This window comes from Protopterus annectens, chromosome 3.part0, assembly GCF_019279795.1.
Source record: "Protopterus annectens isolate FY-2018-M chromosome 3.part0, PAN1.0, whole genome shotgun sequence".
NCBI lineage: Eukaryota > Metazoa > Chordata > Ceratodontiformes > Protopteridae > Protopterus > Protopterus annectens.
Window position 1 is genome coordinate 1,167,084,640 of NC_056731.1, and position 23,515 is coordinate 1,167,108,154.

The 23,515-nt window shown below is 39.2% G+C and overlaps 1 protein-coding gene across 1 annotated transcript in view; it reads right to left on the reverse strand.

Moving 5' to 3' along the window:
* Nucleotides 1–23,515, reverse strand: part of CALB1 (calbindin 1) — a 304,441-nt gene that overhangs the window by 42,452 nt on the left and 238,474 nt on the right. Inside the window, exon 6 of the mRNA XM_044065392.1 lies at nucleotides 1,100–1,177. Coding sequence (XP_043921327.1) covers nucleotides 1,100–1,177 — 78 coding nt within the window. The remainder of the gene's footprint in view (nucleotides 1–1,099; nucleotides 1,178–23,515) is intronic.

Below are 23,515 nucleotides of genomic sequence, written 5' to 3' on the forward strand. Positions count from 1 at the left end.
TTTGTGTTTTTGTGTTTGTGTGTGTTTTGTTTGTTGATTTGTTGTAGTGTGGGTAGGATGCTGTAGGTGTTGTGTGGTGTAAGGTGTGTTTATGTTCGCGATTGTGTGTTTCGTGGTTTTGGCCTTTCGGGATTTCAGGCTTTTGACTTTATGGTCTTGAGATATTGAAATTCAATAGTTCAGTATTTTGAGATTATAAAGTGGAACTATATATATATATATATATATATATATATATATATATATATATACACACACACACACACACACACACACACAAACACACATGCACACACAGATGTGTGTGTGTGTGTGTGTGTGTGTGTGTATATATATATATATATATATATATATATATATATATATATTTGTATATTATATATACTTAAAGAAAAAGTCACACATCATGATGGAAGCTAATAAGAAGAGTTACCTATGAACTGCTAAAATATTGTCATATCATTTAATAATAATAATACAGGTTCTTGCAGATCATTTTAGGGTAGAACATTTTTAATAAAAGCAGTATTTTGCCCCAAACAATTTTATGGAAAGTCTTCCCCAAAAAGTGAGTAAACTGAAACTAATATACTCAGCTTGCTTTCCAAGGTTCCCTATTCTGCGGTCAGAGTAAGCCTCCAGGAACCCAAGTATCCCCAAACTCAATACAGTTAATTTCACAGTTTCTCCTAATTACTGCAAGGATACAGTCTCAACAGTTGTATCTTCCCTTGATTAACATATTTCAGCTATCATTCTGTTACTTGGCTTTCACGTTATCTAGCATGCTTCCAGCTACATTCATCTAGCTTTTTCTTAACTGCAGACAAAGCTTGGTAACAGTAGTGAAAACTATGCTAGTTTCTCTTTAAGTGCAGTGCAACTCCATCTCTGAGTAATTTCATTATACAAAATAAATGCATATATATCCATCACATAAAAATCCATCATATTTTATGCCATCTGTTCTTTATAGTGTAAGGTGTAAGAACCTGCAGCAAAAAATTTGGGATGAAACAGCTTCCAAAGATAGGACATATTTGAATTAATAAGTGCAATTTATTGTATATAGTTACTGTCATTATGAGTTATTTCTCACCATTGTTTGTGTGTATTCTTCTAGCTTGGCATCATCATACGTTCTGTTTGCCTTCTGCAGTAAATCTTTCAGGAAACTCTAGATTATAAAAAAAAAGAACTTTCAAGTAAATGTTCAAAGGAATGCACTGTTGACAGATTTAAGTAAAGGCTGTTCTGTAGCTCCAAATGAAATATATTTGACTGCTGCATGAGTGACAAAATCTACATCTTTTATGTGATGTAAAATTTCTGTTTTGTTGGTTATTAATAGATTGTCATTCATTTCAGCACAGATTCAGTTTTGAAATATTCTGTAAGACAATGTGATATTTTGACATCCAGAGCTGCTGCCAAGAGGCAAACTACTGCTTATGAGTCAGTGCTACCAATGGAAATGAAAGCAGGGCATTTAAGATACTTACAGACTTCCTGTAAAGGTATTGTATAACAAAGGCAGACGATCCATTTGGTACAAAGTTAGACATGCTCTATATGCATATGATAAATTATTTTGGTTTGTCTTAAAGACCCTCCTTTGGTTAACCTATATTTTAGAAATGTTACGGTATGTTTGGACTCAGTCAATAATGCAAAAAAAAAAAAAAACTAATTATTTTCAGGCCTGCTGTGTAGAATATATTAAAAGTCACCCAATGGACTAGATCTGGTCTGTCTGTAATATGTGTTTATTATTATTTACCTACTGTTTTATGACTTGCAATACCTCTGTTGTTAAAAACAAGAAAAGTTACATACAGAACCTCCAATTCAAATAAATGTCTGCTTGCTTAGCTGGTGCAGTGAGTTCAGCATTTTGAAGTTTAAGATCGTTCTCAGCATTATTCTACAAATTCTTCAAAAGTGAGTAGCCAGTTAGCTATTTATTACATATCCAGCAAGTGTCTTCAACGTATCCATACAGATAGCTTTGGATGGGTTCTGATGAACTGCATAACCTTAGTTTTTCAGGGTGAAGAAAGATGTGCTAATATTGCAGTGCTGAAAATGTGTCAGCAGTTCATTCTGCAGCGCTAGTAATCAGGCTTTAGAGATATACCTTAACTAACAGAAATGGGTGAAGGGAGACACTCTGAAACACCATAGCGACTGTCTTGTGTTCTTCAGCCAATGAAAAACCTTAGTACTTGGTATCTCATTAAGGCCTTACCTTCAGTGGTAACACTTCCTTGTGGTGACTGCTGGTTGCCAGTAAATTAAGTGCAGAAAATCACAGCTACTGTTACTTCAGTTGTCTAATAGGATCTGGCAAGGCTACATTCCATTACATATAAGCCTCATAACTTTGAACTAAGACTATGTCATAGCCTAGCTGATGACAGGGCATCTGTCAGTGTTCATAGTGAAAATGTAAAGATTCTGTGCTGAGCATTAAGAATAGAAGACAGGTTGGATACTGCAGATCTTTATTCTGTCATCATCTACAGTTGTTATCTCTTCCAGCACAAGACAATGTAACTATGTTGGACTCTGCTACTGAGACAGACAAATAGCTTTGTTCTGCAGTTTTTCTTCCCTTTTATCTCCCATTCACTGAAAATAGTACATTATATATCCTTGCTAGCTATGTCTGATAGTGCCACTGGATTTTCTTTTCTCGTCATTTGTCAATGTATGTGAGCAGTTTTATTGTGAGTGTGAAAGTATGCATCTTTGAATGAGGTTACTGAAGGGGCTTTCCTCTTTCTCGAAGCTGCAGCACCCTCAGACCTGATTATTCCTGGTGGGTGGTTGGTGGGTTTGGCTGCCCTCACATACAAGCAGAGTTTTGAATTCCACTTCCAAGACATTTTTCAAATTCAAACAAAATCAGACATGCAGTCTTTTCCATGGATGACAAGAAGCCTTCTGAAACTCATTTGGGAATAGTGTACATTTTGCTGTTGTAAATGGCAAATGTATCATTCCATGTAGAGGAAGATTTGGTGTACACTACTTACCTGTGGAACAAAATGACTGAAGCTGTAGTTAGTAATAGATTTTACCATGTATTCAGCTGTTGAGCTGTTTATGTGCATGTAGTGATAGCTTTAGATGAACGGGCACCCTAAGCATAGGTGTACTGCCCACTACCTCCCCTGTGCAGATCACCTGGTGCCCCGTGCACCCTCCAATCCTGTCCTATCCACATCATCCAGATTACTTTCACTTCCCTTGCTCACAGTTTGCCTTGCTCTTCAGTTATTATTTCCCTGCTTGGCAGCTGGCCCAGAAAGCTGAAGTGTGAACTGTGGTTCCTGTGCTACAGGGTTTGATTCCCTCAGCCCTCTTTTCCCTATTGCATGACCTTGAGCAACTCACATAACCAGACATTGCTCCTGGCTTGTCCCATGTTACTGCATGTACAGTGGGCCTACCTGGCTAAAAAATGGGTTATTATTCTTATTCTTAACCGTTCATTCAGCATATCCTAACTGGATAAGACTGCAGTCTGATAACTGTGGAGGAAGTATGTATATTGATCTAGGGTTTGGGGGCCTAACTAGGCCCTCAGAACTCATGGGGTCCCAAATGCTCTGATGTGCCTTTTAGAGTTTTTTTAAACATTTTTCATCAAATGGTGACCTAAACAAAACTCATGATTATGGAAAGAAATGTAGTATTACTCTTTCAACTTTGCTTTTTCCTGCATCCTTTCAACACACTCTAATTGACCAAGTCTGCATTGTAATAGCTGTGGGGGAAATAACTGCATTAATTAGGGGTCTGGGGATTGCAGGAACCATAGGGGTCCTACCTGCTTTGAGGTGCATTTTAATGCTTTTTTCCCAACCTTTTGATCCAATGATGACCTGAACAAAAATCTTGACTAAGAAATGAAATTCAGTCTTACTTTCATTTATTTCAAGGAAGAAGAAAATTATATCCAAGCCTTAATGCTCAGAGATGACACAATCAATACCCTTATATGTAATGCATCATCCCTTTCATAGCTACAGAAAATCACACAACAAAACTTTCTACAAGTAGAATCTTGGCTAAACAAATCTAATCTTATTTTGAACCAAAGCAAAACCAAGCTTATGCTTTTTCTCCCCACCAAATCCTTCATACCGTCTATCTCTTTCCACATACATTTATTTCTCTAACAACAAGCTCATAAATGCCACCTCGCAAACTAATCTACTAGGTGTTATCATTGATAACAAACTGAAATTTGATATTCACGTATCACAATCCATTAAAAAAACGCATATCAAATTTGGATCTCTTTACTGTATTAAGGCAGTTCTTACTAACCAAGCCAGATTAGACATCTCCAGAAGTCACCTATCTACTCTGTTCCATGCTTCTCATATCTTTACCACACTTAGCAAAACTGAACTGTCCTAACTTGAATCCTGCTCTAACAAAATAGCCAAATTTGCCACTAACTCCCAATACAGATCACACTATTTTTCCTCCTTACCACAATTAAAGTGGTTAGAACTTCCCCAACTTTTGATCTATACCCAACTCATTTTTACCCACAACTTAGTATACCACCCAGACAGAATCCCTGCCTTACAACTTCTACAACCATGTGCGACTACTCGTCAACTCCGTTCTATACACAAAATCCTCCTACAAGTCTCCAAAAGCAAAAACAAAGCTGGGGATTCCATCTATTCCCACTGCATTTCTAAAATCTGGAACATCATTCCCCAACACATTTTAAATATCACAGACATAACTCAATTTAGGAAACACCTAAAAGACTATCTGTATAGCAAATGGATCTGCTACTGTAACAGCCCTGGCTAATCTCCCCCTATATGTCTTCTTACCTAACCTGTGAATCTATACTTTTGTTCCTTATGTATCCCCTTCCTCTAACTCCTTCCTCCTCTTTCTCTATTTATACTAATTCTGTTTTAAAAAGCTAATCCTTTCTCTTAAATACCTTCTATGTAAAAAAAAAAAAAACTCATGCCTCCATAACAAATTTTTATGATGTTTATTTATCAATGTGCACTATTGATTATTCTCATAATTGTTATTGCTCTGGCTAAGATGCCAATTGTACATTTGTATTTCTTTTTTCACATCAATGTATTTGCTCCTTTTATATTAATGCCTATGTAAATTGTATTTCTGGAGCTTTTCTCCCCAGGCCTCTGCTGAAAATAGGCTCATACCCACATGGACTATCCTGGTTAACAAATGTAAAATAAAAATAAATAAATAAGATAATAAATCGCAGTTCACAATAAGGTAAGAAGACAGTGCTTTTCAGGATACATTAATTATATCTGGGAATCGTACTTGCCTCCTAACCCTCCTTAAAAATTAGTCACCTTCCATGTATTCCCCTCTGGTGTGATATATATATATATATATATATATATATATATATATATATATATATATATATATATATGCACATACACAGATACAAACACACATACACACACACACACACACACACACACACACACACACACACACACACACACACACACACACACACACACACACTCACACACACAAACACACATGCATATGATTATATTTCACTAAACCTCCTACTCACTAAATTGTCTTGCACTGCATTAACCACAGATAGTTAAAACTCAATCAGAGAGAGAGAAAAAAAAGAAACAATGTTTTATGCAGGGCCAAGGCCCCTGCACTCCACATTTGAGAGTTATGCCCCCACACCCCCTGTTAATTATGTATACCAACTCAGAGATTGCAAAGCAATGGAGAAAGGACAAAATCTGACTCCCCACATGTAGTGATCTTGCAAAAGAAATCCTGGCACCCTGCAATGACCTGACAGTTTGATAAAACCATCTTACTAACTAAACATTCAGTGTAATGAACATATGAATAAACACACTACACCCATATATATTGCAAAATCTCTCTTAATCTGCTCATGTGGCACCTACTTTCTTGCATCATTGTAAGTTCTTACCACTCAATATGTTCTCCTTTTTGCCATTGTGTCATTTTCTATGTTTGATCTTCCAATTCCTGACAAGCATCACCTTTTTGTGAGCATCTTTTGTGACCACTTTACCTCCTTAATGTGTGTAGCAAGTTTCTTTCTTCTTCCACCTTTTCTTCTCATAATATATTTTTAGTGTCTCTGTCATGTACTTTTGCCACATTCCCCTCATCATCTTTATCAATCTTTTTGTGACTGTTTTCTTCAACTAAAGAAAATACATCAATTTTCAGTCCTGTACATGTTCTGGAATAAGATATCCCACTGCTAGCAGCTGAACATACGTTAGCATGGCCAATGTCACTTAAATGTCCTTGGAGCTCACCTCCTGGATCTTATCAATGTTTTTCAAGAGCAGTTCAAGGGTGCTCCTCCCTCATATAGGACTATTTACCACTGTTGTAGCTCTCCTTTAGTACTCAAGGATATGAATGTTTATTTTAATGCTACAAAATACTTTTATTAACTAATGGCATCCCAACAATCACCATCATCTGTATTTTTCTCTTTTAATCTCCTCTATGTTTTCTCCATTCATTTCATTCTCGTATTCTGCTAGCCTCCTCTAAGACACTACTGCTGCTGACAAAAATAATTATTCATTCATTTATTCATCCATTCATCCATTGTTTGCATCCTGTGTAGTATCCTTGGCTTCCATATCTCTAACAACTCTTTCTGTTCCCCTTAAAGCATTCTATTTTGTGTAGAACAGACATGTAAATATAACCAAATCCCAGTCCCCAGTTATGAAAATGTTGCTACAGCTAACAGCAAAAGAGCAAAACTGAACTTGACTTTTCCACATTGCAATGTGGCTTGCCTTCTGAATCTTACAACTTGGTCACAATTAAAACACAACACATCCATTGCATTTTTATTTGCTCCTGATATCTACTCTGAAAACATGATATGTAATAATTTTTTAGAGCTGCATTTTCATTAATTTTGTTTCCCTTTTTTGTATCTTTCCTGTGTACCCACCGAAAAAGGCAACCTCAAAAAGTAATAATAATAATAATAATAATAATAATAATAATAATAATAATAATAGTGATTTGGTGATCTTTCCCGAGGCCACTGTGAAGGTGGGGTGTAAGAGTTTTCCTGAAATTCTGGGAAAGGTTTTACTATCAATACACCATTTGAAAAAGAAAATCATTAAACTCAGGCTGTCCAGCAAATTGTATGTGTCTAGGCCTTCTCCTGCTGATCTGATGCAGTAACAAGGATAGAAACTCCTTATATAACTCTGCTACCTTTGTCAACAGAAATCACCAGACTTAAAGCATGACATATACATGGAAACACAAAATACTGTAGAGTATTGGGGAAATATATGGGAACATTTTTATTATGGTGGTAGTGTCTGCTAAATTATGGAGAGGGTAGGAGTCATGCATTAGGCACCACTCATCCTGCTAAAAGCTCCAAAAAAATGAAGCCAGAGCCCTCACATATTGTATGGCTATTGGATGTATTACAGTGACTCAAAATCTTTCAGAAAAATGGGCACAAAGTTATCATGCTGGAATGCCATTACACCATATAACTGCAGACAATGTTGTGAATATATTAAGGACAGATTTGATGTCCACAGAAACTATTATTTCAGAGACTGATGTTCATATCTGCTTTTTGTAACAGAAGCAATAAGTGTTCCCTTAAACAGAAGCAATAAGTGTTCCCTTAAACACACACACACACACACACACACACACACACACACACACACACACACACACACACACACACACCCACATGCGCACGCGCATGCATCAGAGAAAACGGCCCCATTCAGAGGAGGAAAAGGGCAACAGAAATATAAAATAGATTTTTTTCAATACTTGGGATTCCTGGAATGGTCGGATGGTTCATGTTATTGGCTGTTTAGCTAAAGCCCCACTGCCCAGTGGAAAAAGAAAAAAAACATTTTATTAACTTTTTTGTTTATTTTTGCCGCAGTGCATTGGTGCTAACTTAATTAATTTACTTTCTTTTTTCACTTATGCTAGTGCAGAACTCCTCCATGGTGAGTTCTGAACTCTGAATTGCAGTTAAAAAATGTCTTACTCTGACCAGCAGTCTTTTTTAAAAACATGCTGGCATTATGTGTATCTTGTAAGAGACTAAAGCAACTGTAAGGGAAGCAGAAAAGATGCTTGCAGAGGGGGCTCCCTGGGGTGCTGTATGAAGCAGTGAGTAGCTGTTTTTATTGCTTCAGGCTGTCTCTAAGGCAGCCAAATTGAAAATAAAATACAATGCTGGATGTTAATAGAGGTAAAGCAAAGGTATTTCCTTATAAATACTGTGTGTGTGTGTGTGTGTGTGTGTGTGTGTGTGTGTGTGTGTGTGTGTGTGTGTGTGTGTGTGTGTGTGTGTGTGTGTGTGTGTGTGTGTGTGTGTGTGTGTGCGTGTGCGGTGTTGCATAGATGTTCTTATCTATCCCCTGATTTCCTAGAATGTATCTGATGTTGCCTTACCCTTTGGTATATTCCTTGTAATACTTGTGTTGATTAGCAAATCAGTGAAGATTACTTGTTGTGTCTTTCGGCTTTTCCCGGTTAGGGGTGGCCACAGCGGTACTCCGGTCCACTAATGATTGGCAGTAGATTTTTACGTGCCAAGTTGCCGGCAATGATGCACAACCTTCAAGGAAACCCATTCACGCATGTCTCCACACAGAAGACGTTCTAGCTGAGAATCAAACAGGACAACGTCTTACTGTGAGGTGACAATGCTACTGCAGCACCACCACCGCAGTCAAATCATACTGTGAGTAAATAATTGCAGGCATGTGAGTTTTAGGTTTGTATACTTTATTTTGCCTATTAGTGAGGATTGTAGTTAGTAAGTAATGGCAGATAGTGGAGTTTACAACTTACTAGCATTCAGAAAAAAACCCTGTTATTCTAGCAAATTTCTAAATATATAAGGATGGTATTTATTCCTGATTTTGGTCCTTTGTCCAGCATTATTTTTTCTCCTTTATGCTTAAGCTCGGAGGTTGAGACACGTATGTGGGTGTGTTAGTAGGGGGTTGCAGTGGATTGCTTACAGTAGTCTGACAGCAATGAGCACAGAAGAAACATTCGTGTGCAGCTGTTATGTATTTGTTTACTGAGTTGTTCTCTGTCATACTTCTGAGGTGTACAGTTACAGTTATACCATCATCTGTAGCTGATTGTCACATCAGTGAGCTTGTGATCTGCGTTGGTCACTGAGGATTACAATCAGACAATAATGACAGACATAATGTTCTCAGATTTGTTAATATTCAGAAAATCTCTGTTTTTTGTGTGTGTGTGTGTGTGTGTGTGTGTATGTGTGTGTGTGTGTGTGTGTGTGTTTATGTAGAATATATGTATGTCTAGGGGGCATAGCTATACTCAAAACTGTTCCTGTTTTTTGCAGAATGTCTCCAGTTTGGCCTGCTTCTCATACTGTTTATGTGTTTTTTTCTGGCAATCAGTGAAAAGTTAGTTACTAAATAATGACAGACAGGCAATAATGGAGAACACTGAACCACACTAGTGTGTTTGCGTACTGTTTAGAATGTTAAGGCAGTAGCATATTTTGACAGCTGCACTCTGCTGCTCTAACTTTCTAAACCTTATCACAAACAGGATTTTATGAAAATAGAATCAGACAAAACCCCAGCAAGCAAGTAAGTAAGTTTAACATAAAAAATTCACTGTCTGAAGCTAATCAGTCTATGGCATCAAGTATAACATAAACCATTTCTGCGTGTGTCCGATTTTACTGAAAAACTGAATCTGCCACATTCTACATAAAAGGTTTGATTTTTGGTAAACCACTGAGAATTACATACATTCAATGTCAGACATTAGGGCTTCCTACTTCTTACTGTTCAGAAAATGCATGTTGATATAAATCCTGTTATACTCAAATGTCCCTGGTGTGCTATTTCCCTTGTAAATCATACTTGCTTATCATTCAGAAAATGTATGTGGATGCAAAACCTGTTGTTGTATTAACTTTTAATGTTCCTGATTTTGCCTCCTATTTTCCCTGTCCCTTGTACAATTTTTGATGTTCTGCGTTGGTCACTGAGGATTACAATCAGACAATAATGACAGACATAATGTTCTCAGATTTGTTAATATTCAGAAAATCTCTGTTGATGAAACAATTGTTGTTGCTCTATTAACTTTTTAATTGGATTAAAAAAATAACAAATGTGTTGGCATCTCTGCTGTGTCTTACTATGTATACATCGCCTGAGGGCTATAAATAAACTATATGCAGAAAATGGAGAGCTGCTGTTAACAAACTCCATGAAGTGCTATGATTGCACTCCAAAAATCATTGAAAATACAGCACCTCCCTGATGCCAAAAACTTCTCACCAAACTTTTATCTCCCACTGTTGTCAAGCTCTAATCTTGTGCTAGAGCATTAAAAGCAGTCAGCAGCCACCATTGAAGAGCTATGAGAAGTGTAAACAGCTTTAAATGCTGTTAAATATTTCCTTCAACCTTCCATAAAAGCTGAAGGAAGCATATGCCCTTCTGTGTAGGCTGCTGACTTTGTGGCAGTGGTAAGTGAGCTACAGCGTTTAAAGCTGGAAAGCACTTAGCACTCCTTTACTCTGTTTTCATGTAACTGTAGTAGTACATGGGAGCAGGTAAAGCTCAGTGTACAATAAAGACGTATGACCAGGTCTCGCTCTGATCATAATCCAGCTTATATGTCTTTGATATGAATGTCAAGATTCAGCTGTCCAGATTCACTGTCAAGGTGGATTTCATGACATCAATATTTTGAGTACATAGCAAGCTGGTTATGATCTGCAACCTGATTATAATCATCTGTGTTAAGCAATTAGGAAATACTTGGTTTCTATTTTTACAGAAAAAAATTAGAATTATTTTATGTGATGTACTGTAATTTTTGTTTTATTAGTTGCTTAACAAACTACTTTGCCAGGGATGGCCTGCACCTCTCCCTCCAACACTTTTGTATATTTGCTAAAACCTTGTCCACCTCCATAATGTTTTTTTTAGGCAGTTAGTCTTCTAAAGCTTCCAGCATAATTAAACAGAATCAGGACAACATTAATGAATTGCTGCTCATTGCTAGGAGCCTTAACAAAAAATTCCATATCCTACAAGCACTGCTAAATCTAGAAAATGTAGATACATGCATTGTCATGTACACCTGGTTCAAGAACAACGAAATCAGTCCATCAATGGAGGGCTTCAGTGCTTATCATTCATACAGGTCCACTGTGTTAGAAGTAGTTACTAAAGTCAGATGTGTCTCTACATTCTTAATAAAAATCTCAGGTCCAGACTCTTTTAGACAAGTTAATAATCTGGAACTCCTCCACATTCAACTTACTATAAGTAAAACTCCTGATCACATCATAGCTAACTATAGGACTATCTCTCTCTATGTCCTCGTGGCCAATACCCCCTTCCTGGTCAGTATGGAGCCCTTACATATTAAGCCAAACACCATTTTCTCCGGAGACTTCAACTATCCCACCATCAACTGGGAGATTTATACTTCCATAAATATATGAGCAGGGATTTCTGGACATCATAAATACAAATGCCCTCGACCAGTTAGTCCAAACCCCACCCTGGGAAGATAAAATCCTGGACTTTGTCCTTCCCAATAAGGGACAGTTCTGCTCCCCACTTATTGTAACCTCCACTCTGGTCATATTGGACCAGAAGTCAGTCACATTCACATTAAGATGAAAGCCAGAGGCATCCTCCAACGCCTCTATATTCAGAGACTATGTGAATGCTAATCTACTAAAACTGAGTGATGACCTGTCTAAAGTCAAAAGCTCCTACCACCTCAATGATCCACAACTTATATGGAATCCTTTACTGCCAAGTTCTATGCACATGTCAATAATTGCTCAGATGCATCTGATGTAAAATAAATACAGTGCCAAATTCAAAAATAAACCACTGTAGTGAAGCACCAGTATAAATAGGCTCTATTACAAAAAAAATCTCATTGCTCACAAGCATAAATCTAATTCTCAAAAAGCCAAAAATATTCTTGTTAAAGTAACAAGGGACTCTGCATCTTGATCAAATCAACTGAAACCAGATACGAGGTAAAATAGTGACTCAAGCAAAATATACACACAACACCTTCTTTAACTCTGTTAGAAATCTCAGCAACAATGCCCAGTACTGCACAAAGCTAGCAGTAAATGATATCATATACTCAGACCCAGAGGACATAGCCAATCTACTAACAGACAAATTAGTTTCCAACTACATTCCCCTCTTCCCTCCAGAATTCTCTGATCAAATATCCATAACTACCCCCACTTCTCAAATTTCCCAAGAGCAAAATCTCAAAGCACTATCTAAGTTAAAGAACACTTTATCTATGGATCCAATAACATATCAGGTTGCCTACTGGCCAGAATGAAAACATGAATTAACAGGCCCCTGCTACACCTCAAAACAAGCCTTGTACTGGAGAAATTGATGACAACAGCAGTCATTTCTTTGCACAAAGGTTGGGCTGTAATGGACAAGGGTAATTACAGATCCATAAGCCTAACTGGCCTCATCTGTAAGGCTATGGAAAGGATCATTATGGAACTAACATACAGGGATATAGGTGACTTACAGACTCTTGACCAATCCCACTTTGGATTTATCAGGGGTATGTCTTGCCTACTTAACCTGGATGACTTCTTCGAAAAAGTCGCTGAGGCAGTGGATAAGAGCAAGCCAGTGCACACTGCGTATCTGGATCTCGCAAATGATTTTGACACCACCCTACACTCAAGCATCATAGATAAACTCTCCTAGCTAAATATCAGTCCACTATGTAACTCTTTAGATAGCAAATTGGCTATTGAATAGAACACAGGAAGTAAGGGGGGTGACTCTCCCTCCTCTAAAACACCTGTCACTAGTGGAGTATCCCTGGGTTCAGTTCTTGGGCTACTTCTCCTTGGCATTTACTTCTCTGAGGTCAAAGCTAATGTAAAAGAATTGTGACTGGTCACGTTTACAGATGATTGCAAGCTTGGTGCCATCATAAACTCCACTGAGGACACCAGGATCCTACAAGAAGGCCTGTCCCAAACAAATTGTTAGTGCCAAAATCATGGACTGAAACTAAATGCCAAGAAATGTATAATCTTATCCTTCAGCAAGCATGACTGCTTTTGTAACTATCACATTGGCAACACACCCCTGAAAACTGATCCCATAGTTAGAGATCTGGGTACCTATGTTGACAATGAACTATCCTTTGATCACAATATATAGCCACTGTTGTAAGGATGTCCTTTTTCATTGCACAAGAGTCTAGATCCAGGGGCATAACAGTTCCTCTGTACTCAGCACTCATTAGGCCAATCATTGAGTATAATGCCCCTTTCAATATGTACTTGCCTAAACACTTGTCACAGCAGGGATGACCACAATGCTTCCTCGTTAAAAAAGTCAAGAACCTAAATCATGCAAACTGTAAAGACTGTTGCAAATCCTTGTCTCGCTTCTTGGTATCATGCAGATTATGCAGAGGTGACCTCTTCCTTGTGTATAAAGCCTCAACAGATCCTGTTCTGTCAGACCTATTTCATATCCAAAGTCAAATGATATTAAGAACAGCCACTACAGGGACCGCAATCTCTTTTGCAAGATTAACAGAACACGCTGCAGGGACAGGTATGTATCACAAGAATACCTCTTCTATGGAATCATCTTCCATAAAACAGGGTACTTTCTTTACTCTATTCAAATGTAACTTGGACGAATGGATGGGTAACTGCTAATTCACCCCTAGTTTAGCAATAATGGGCCTCGTAGGTTGGGGAAACATGTAATTACCCCAACATATACTTGTGTAGCCCATCAGTGGAGATTTGTACTGAAAGATATAAGGGCTAATAATTAGTATGGGAATGCAGGGTAACCATCTGAAATTTTGTGACTCACTCTGGGGAGTCCTGAAAAGCAGAGACTAAATGGCCAAAAGAATGGACTTACATATACTAAGTCTGAGATGCCATTTCATGGAATACTGCCTTTTCATGGTGATCTCAGGGCTGGTATGTATAAATTCAGGGAGTGGGTGAGGGCCCCTCCTCACCAAAAAAAAAAGAAGTTTAAAGGAGAAGAGCAATTTTTGAGATTTACTGTTCTGTTTTTTTTGGTCTTTTTTTCAGCTTGTCAACACTCAGCATTTCTAGTGCTGACATTTTAATAGGGAGCTGAATGCAGGGCTACACTTCTAAACATCCTCACAGATCAATAGCCTAGTAAGTATCTATGAACCTATGAAATTATGTAGAAAGAGAGTACAGTAATCAGTAAACACATTGACTTCATTCTTTTCATAAAGACATTATTATTTGGTGTCTGTATGAAATATTTTTCATCATGGAGGTATATGCTTTGCTTATGCTATAATACTGCCGTGGCTGCAGGAAATGTAGAGTATGGTTTTGGTTGTAAGAGTGATTTGTTGTGTGCTGTACTTTAGTGTATGATGTGTGTCACAGTGGAATGACAGCTCAGCCTGATCTGTTTCATTGTGTTACAGTAACGAAATCTGATGTACTTAAAGTAAGTGTAGCTCTAAAATGTGCCACTGTTGAAGTGTTCCTTAAACCCTACATGATAATTTTCTTTGCAGTTATATGTACACACGTGCTTTGGATAACTGTCAGGCCTTTATTTTTTGGCTAGTTGTTCACTCTATATAGTGGAATATTCTGTTTGTGTGATTTTTGTCGCTGATTTTGTCACATTATATGTCCCAATTATTACAACTTTTTTTACACAATTTCAATTTCTGTCTGGCTTTGCTCTTAATGGGCCTAAGAGACAAGCCTAACCCTTTAGCTTGGCTCTAACTCAAGCTTTTATTTTTTTTCAAAAACCTTATGCTTGTCCATCTCTAGGTTAACTGCCGTTTTATTGACTCTTTTTGCATTCTAGTACACTGCCAGCAATTTCTTCTGCTCTTTCTCATACGTCTTGCTTTACAACTAATCACAGGATGCTTTCCTCTTTTGTTATTGTATGTTTTTGCTTCACAATTGCATTTTTCAATTTTTTTTGTCTCATGAACTTTAATATGCAATATTTCGGATGGTTTCTGAAACTATACGTGTCTCTTCCTACTTCCTTCTAGTGTTTCATGAAGACATTACAAATGTTGCCCCAGAGTCTGACCCGTGTAGTACACCACCAGTCACTGTCCTTTCATCTGAGGTGACTTGCTTTATTATAACCCAGTATATCCAATTACCTTACACTGCTTTACCCTTGCTACCACCCTGGGACACATTCCATGTCTTATGAGTTTATTCACTAATCACATGTGTAGCACCATATTAATGCTCCTTAAAATTCTAAATAGAAATGGAGCTCATGTTCCAGCTTTTATTTCAGCCTTATACATAATTATATAAAGCATATAGAAAACAGGATAAATAATTAGGAGTGTATTACATAACGGAGAAGACCAAAAGTGCTTATAAGGTGACATACAAGTGCACTGAATAAGAATTCTACCCAGGCAAATCCCGAGTCAATGTATATTCTGGGAATAAGAGCAGACAATATTTCTTAATAACAGATTAGAGACCAAATTAATCCATTTTTTTCCTGAAGAAATGCATGCTTTCACATTACATTAAGGCAATAACAATTCCAGTTTCTGAGTAAATGCATATTAACGACCAGTCTGTGTGAAGGTACATCCACAGGTCCATACAATCCTCAGACGTATTTGGGAATTATTGAGCTCCAATGACAGCACATTATTTTTAGATTACTTTATTTGATTTTAACAGAGGTACCCGCATGAGTACAAAGTAGCTAATGCAAGAAATAATTTTTACAGTTATGGTAATATGCAAATATAATTAAACAATCAATATAACTCACCAAACTATCACTGTGTCTGGTTATACATCCTAACTACATTAACATAAACATGCTGATTTCTGATTAGGGACTTGACTGATGAGTTGACTGCAAAACTGCTCTCCATTTACAAGATGGATGGGTCCAATTATTTTGCTTTTTATACAAATTATTGAAGTACTTTGAGCAAGTACTGTTATCACCTGCACTGGTGATTCATCTACCTATCAATTATCTTGTGTTTGGACTGATGCTTTAAAAAAATTGTTTCTGCTGGAAATTATATCTGTATGTAAAGCATAGATCTCTTATGGCACAATCACTGTTCCCTAAGAATCATATAATACCATTTGTATTTCTCTGCAGCAAGTATCTATAACTGACTCACTTTTCTTATCATTGAAACTGGTCTATCCTTATATTTTTGCACATATATTACCATCATGTTAAAACATATGGCTCTTTGCACTCTCCCACCTTGCTGTTTCACAACCTGCAGCAGAAACAAACTTTGTATTTTGACACGTTTTGAACATTAAATTATTAGAGCCCCTCGCCCAATATTTATCAATACATTTTCTAAATCCTCTCACTTCCCAAACAAATGCACATGCAGGCAGCTGAATTGAAAATCCTCCAAACTACCTGGAAGCATGCTTGTGGTGTGTGTGTGTGTGTGTGTGTGTGTGTGTGTGTGTGTGTGTGTGTGTGTGTGTGTGTGTAAGTGTGTGTGCATACCTGTGTGTGTGTGTGTGTGTGTGTGTGTGTGTGTGTGTGTGTGTGTGTGTGTGTGGTTGTGCATGTGTGTGTGTGTCTGCGCATATGTGTGTGTGTGTGTGTGTGTGTGTGTGTGTGTGTGTGTGTGTGTGTGTGTGTGTGTGTGTGTGTGTGGATTACCTTTCAAATCCTGAAGCTCATAACACCGATATTAAGAATGTCAAGATGACAATACCGAAGATTGAAAATCATGAATGGATGAAGTTTCCCAGGCCAAGTAAACACTAGTCCAACACCTAACGTAAACACACTGGCCTATATAACAACCACCTAGGTGGAGGCTATGCCCCCCTAACTATATATACCAACTCCAGGATCACACTGCAGTGGGAAAAAGAGCATATTTCCACATGCTGGGCAAGTGTTTCCTGCCCTGGGAAACATCGGCCTTTCGTGATTGTCAGTCATCGGTATTTTTGTCTTCACATTCTGAATGCTGATGTTATGAGATTCATGATTTAGAAGGGGATCCATATGTGTGTGTGTGTGTGTGTGTGTGTGTGTGTGTGTGTGTGTGTGTGTGTGTGTGTGTGTGTGTGTGTGTGTGTGTGTGTATGTGTGTGTGTGTCAGAAAGAGAGAGAGGTATCTATTTGCCCTGCAAGCGACTGGTATCTCATGCAAGACTAGTTTTCTGACTTATTCTCATTGGTTGCCAGGGTAGGTTCCAATTCTCCTGCAACCTGGAATAAGATAAAGAAGGTATCTGAAAATGAATGAATGAATAAATGAACGAATGACAAAATGAAAGCAGTTCCATTACATCGACTAAGATATTAATTTGTGCATACATTAATGTATCAGTATGCCAATCTGTGTGTATGTACTGTGAATTTACAGCGAAGGCATACACTCTATACTCAACAGATTTAACGGTCTTCATGAAACAAAACTGCTGTCTGCTCAGCTTCTGGACCAGTTGTAAAATACCTTTAACTGAAGTGATACACTCAGTGGGCTGAGACACATGAGATCAGGTTATGAAACTCTGGGGAGTATAAATGGTTGAATGAAAAAGTATACTTTCATAAAAATCTTGGCACATTCTTTAAAACATTACTTGATGAATGCAGTCTTACTTATTTTTGGTAGTAGGTATCATCAAGTTTACCATGCATGCATCTTATAGCTAGCATTTTTACTCAACACTGTCAGAATTAATCTTATGATTTATTTTGAGTCAAATCTCTGTTCTGATATCATGTTGCATTTCTTAGAGGTTATGCATCAAGAAAATGCCTCTAGCCTATTTTTAAATTTATAAACTGATACCTGAGGTCAGAGGCATCGTGCTTAGTCTGAATGCATATTGATTACAGGTCCAAAGCTCCTCTGAATGCAGGGCTTTGCCTTTATGAGGAGATCTTTTTCTGCTTTTGTTCTTTTTGGTAAAACATCTAGTCAGATCTGGTGGTGCAGCGGCTAGCATTGTCACCTCACAGCAAGAGGTTCTCCTGTTTGATTCTAGGCTGGAGCGCCTTCTGTGTGGAGTCTGCATGTTCTCCCCATGGTTGAGTGACATCTAAAGACATGCAGGTAGGCATGTGCATGAATGAGTGTGCCTTCTTTGAAGGTTGGGTGTCAGGCTGGCAACTCAACACTGTAAAAATCCACTGCCAATCATTAGCAGACCGGAGTTCTACTGTGGTGACTCCTAACCGGGAAAAGCCAAAAGACATTTTATCTAGTGAGATCTGTGTGCATCTTGTGATCTAAATTATATTGGTTGATTATGACACTTGGCAAGGTAGAAGGGAGGTGGATGTACTTATTTTCCATTATTTCTTACCAGTTTAGCTTAGAATTCCTGTTACTGTGTAGATTCTCAGGAATATTTTGTATGGAAAAGCAATGAATTTAACTGAGGCTGCAGTTTTTAGTTATTCCTTGGGGGCAGGGGCAGTTGGTACCAAATTATCATAAACAGAGTTGAGAAGTGGAGGAACTGAGGAGCAGCAAAATGTTCTTCATTAGGCAAAAAGCTGTTATGCTTCTACATAATAACTCTTTCCACTTTACACCTGTCAGAAACTGACAATTATTTAAGCAGCAATGATCTCAACTATATGTGGTGCGTATGTGCAGTGGATATAAAACATGTACACACCCCTATTAAAATGCCAGGTTTTTGTTATATAAAAAATGAGGCCACAATAAATCATTTCCAAACTTTTCCCACTTTTAATGTGACCTATAACCTGTATAATTCAATTGAAAAACAAGCAAATCTGTTAGGGGGAAAAAATATAAAAAATAAAAAACGTACAATACACTGGTTGCATAAGTGTGCACACCCTTAAACTAATACTTTGTTGAAGCACCTTTTGATTTAATTACACCATTCAGTCTTCTTGGGTACACACCTGCCATCAATTAAAGAGATTCTGATTAACCTCAAATAAAGGTCAGCTGTCCTAGTAGGATTTTCCTGACATTTACTCAGTTGCCTGCTACAGCAAAAGCCAAGATTCACAGAGAGCTGTTTCAATAAATTCATACTGTTTTTATATCCAAGGAGTGTCTTTGATGTATACAACGCTGCTAGATTGAAGGTGGATTGTGCCGTGCGGTGGTTCTCTGCATTAGATGTAATTATAGGGTTGCCACCTTTCCAAATGCCCAAAGTGGGACATTTGTGCTACAAACATCAGATTTTGCAGGGCAAAACATACCCACGGCCAGTACAAAGGAGAGAACTTCAGTTTTTTGCCTGAATAAAAGTTTATTCTTGTAGCATTTTAGTTCCTTATTATGTTTCTTATAACATTTAGGTGTTTCAGATACAGAATAACTGTTTTATGCAACTATTACATAAAATATAGAAAATAATTTTGTCCTAAAATCTCAGGACATTTGCCATTTTTTCACATTTTTTGCAGGACACAACTGCCCAAAGAGGGACTGTCCCTCGCAAAGTGGGACAGGTGGTAATCCTATGTAATTACGCGATACATGAAACAGTAAGCTGTCCATGCAAGAGCAGAGTTATGTGCAGAAATGTACCCGGATGTTATGCGACTAACATTTTGCACGTTGCTAAACAGAGCAATGACAGCTGCAAATACAGTATGAATACAGTCGAAGAAGCATGCCAATGTCCAAGTCCAAGGCCAGTGGTGGCTTTGTCCATTGGATATCAATGAACCAGTAGTTGTCCCCCCCCCCGATCGCTGGTGTGGAAGCGTAGCGCAATGCCACGAGAACGCGCTGCGCTTCAAAACAAGACATATGGATAATATACATACAAAATGTAGGTTTAGTTAGATGTTAGTACGCCATGCAGATGAATGGCAAGCTGGAGACAACATGGCTACTGCGTACTGGTACTTATGTGTGGAAGCGCTCTGTCAGAGATGTAACGAAGCATTTGTAGGCAATGTGAAGCAAGTGAGGCTGAGGATAGTGAATCACAACATGTCATGCCATATGAGCCAAGCCTCTACAGTGTAGTGTAGGTTAAGGGGACTACTAGAGTAGAAGATAGGTGACAACATGAGTGTGTATGTACAAAACACTGTAACCTCACCAGAGCAGTGTCACATGTGTGCTGTCAGTACTCAGTGGAAGAGACGTATCATGAACTATCCTAGGGAACGTCACGAGACTGATGGCATACGCCATGGATACCACCGATGTGACCTGCAAACCTGCCCACAGTGTGTCTGCGCCCGTGCGCGCCAGTAAGCCCGAGTAAGCATGTGTGCGCACGTGTTAGCCTGTGTGTGCGTGTGGAAGAACGAGTAAGCTAGTGTACGAATAGTGAAGCCAGTGTAATATCGTGTATGCGTTTGTAAGCATGTATACATGTGTACTACACACATCACACACATACTGCACACACAGACACACATGCTGCCAAAACTATACACATCAGTGAAATGGCACATGGATGGAGACTACATCATCAGGAGTAACAGTGCTGTAAACTATGCTACAGTGATGGTCATAGCTGTAATGCATCATGCCTGCTGAAGTACACCTGGAAGTAACACACTGTGTGTTAACAGCATGTTAACATCAATACAGTAGAATAAAGCCACCATGTGCAGCAGCACCAGGTTAGTCAGATCCTGCATCAATGTTACACATCACAGGTGGTGGCACAGGTGACATCATATGCACAGGGTGTGGTGTTAACATGTCCAGAGCTGCCATAGAGCCATCCAATATACACGTAGGTGTGTGTGTGTGAGGAACAATGGTTATTGCATGGCCCAATGGTGGTGCAATGGGTGTGTGTATGTGATAGCCGTAGCTGTTTGTGGTAAGTGTGTGTGTCTGCATATACACAGGTACAGCATGTGTCAGCCATATACAGGAGGTTGTGGGACAGTCACAGACCGTACCTGCCAGGCTGTAGAGATCCCCATTACTGGCCATGGACACCCCTCCATGCATCCAACATAACTCAGTCCTGCACCTGTCAATGTCTACACATACAGTCCTGGGATCTGTACCACAACCTGTGGATAAACGTGCGTCTGTAATGTTAACCTGAGGTGCATAGAATTGACAGTTACTACAGATGGATATGAGCCATACTCACACTCCAATATAATAACCACTGCTGACTGTTGCCGAGATCTGCATACGACCAGTCAAAGGTGCTGCACTAACATTGTTTCCAATGCCCGTGTAATACCCAGCAACACAATAACCAGTCACTACACATGTATAACCCACGATCACTACAGCACACAGTATGTGCACTATCACAGAGCCATAGCAGATGTACATACATCCAAGGTGCTCACGTACAGACAATGCAGCAGAGTCAAGAGTGATAATCCCAACATACATATCTATATACAATATACATTATATATATATATATATATATATATATATATATATATATATATATTCACATATAGCTATATACAGATATATATATATATATATATATATATATATATATATATATATGTAGATAGATACACACACACACACACACACACACACACACACACACACACACACACACACACACGTGGTAGGGTTGGGAGCAGAACATAAACGTAAGCACTGTACCACACGTCAGCATCATCAATTACAAAACACGCTACCATGATCAGTGGATCACATGATCCACACAGGCACATGTCTAGCCTCCAGACAGCAGCATCAAAGGCAAAGACGCCACACGGATGTTATGGAGAGGGAATACTATAAAAACAATATACTGTTGTCATGCAGCTGGAAACACACACACACACACACACACACACACACACACACACACACACACACACACATACACACACACACAGTTGGCAGGGCTGGGAGTCGAACATACACCTAACTACCCTAACACACTACAGCATGACGCATTTACAGAACGCGCTACTGAGATTACTGAACACAGCACTCCCAGAGGCATACTTCTAGGTGGGTGATATCATCCGCAAAGGCAAAGACGCCGATAGGGAATGTATGTGGTGTGAGGCATCTAAAAGCATTACTGTGTCCCCAGGCAGCTGGAAACACACACACACACACACACACACACACACACACACACACACACACACACACACACACACACACACACACACTTGACATGGCTTGGAGTCGAACATACACCTAACTACCTTATCACACTACAGCATTACGCATTTACAGAACACGCTTCCGACATTACTAAGCACAGCAGTCCCAGAGGCAGACATCTAGGTGCGTGTCATCATCCGCAAAGGCAAAGACGTCGGTAGGAAACTGCTGTGGTGTGCGGCGTCTAAAAGCAAGACTGCGTCCTCAGGCGGATGGGAGCATGCACGCAAGCACACACACGCACGCAAACACACACACACACACACACACACACACACACACACACACACACACACACACTTGGCAGGGCTGGGAGTCGAACATACACCTAACTACCCTAACACACTACAGCATGATGCATTTACAGAACGTGCTACCAAGATTACTAAGGACAGCAGTCCCAGAGGCAGACATCTAGGTGCGTGTCATCATCCGCAAAGGCAAAGACATCGGTAGCAAACTGCTGTTGTGTGCGGCATCTAAAAGCAAGACTGCGTCCCCAGGCGGACCGGAGCATGCACTCAAACACACACACACACACATACACACACACACTTGGCAGGGCTGTGAGTCGAACATACACCTAACTACCCTAACACACTACAGCATGATGCATTTACAGAACGCGCTACTGACATTACTAAGCACAGCAGTCCCAGAGGCAGACATCTAGGTGTGTGTCATCATCCACAAAGGCAAAGACGTCGGTAGCAAACTGCTGTGGTGTGCGGTGTCTAAAAGCAAGACTGCGTCCCCAGGCAGACGGGAGCATGCGCGCAAACACACACACACACACACACACACACACACACACACACACACACACACACACTTGGCAGGGCTGGGAGTCGAACATACACCTAACTACCCTAACACACTACAGCATGATGCATTTACAGAACGCGCTACCGAGATTACTAAGCACAGCAGTCCCAGAGGCAGACATCTAGGTGCATGTCATCATCCGCAAAGGCAAAGATGTCAGTAGCAAACTGCTGTGGTGTGCGGTGTCTAAAAGCAAGACTACGTCCCCAGGCAGATGGGAGCATGCACGCAAACACACACACACACACACACACACACACACACACACACACACACACACACACACACACACACACTTGGCAGGGCTGGGAGTTGAACATACACCTAACTACCCTAACACACTACAGTATGATGCATTTACAGAATGCGCTACTGAGATTACTGAACACAGCACTCCCAGAGGCATACTTCTAGGTGGGTGACATCATCCGCAAATGCAAAGATGCCG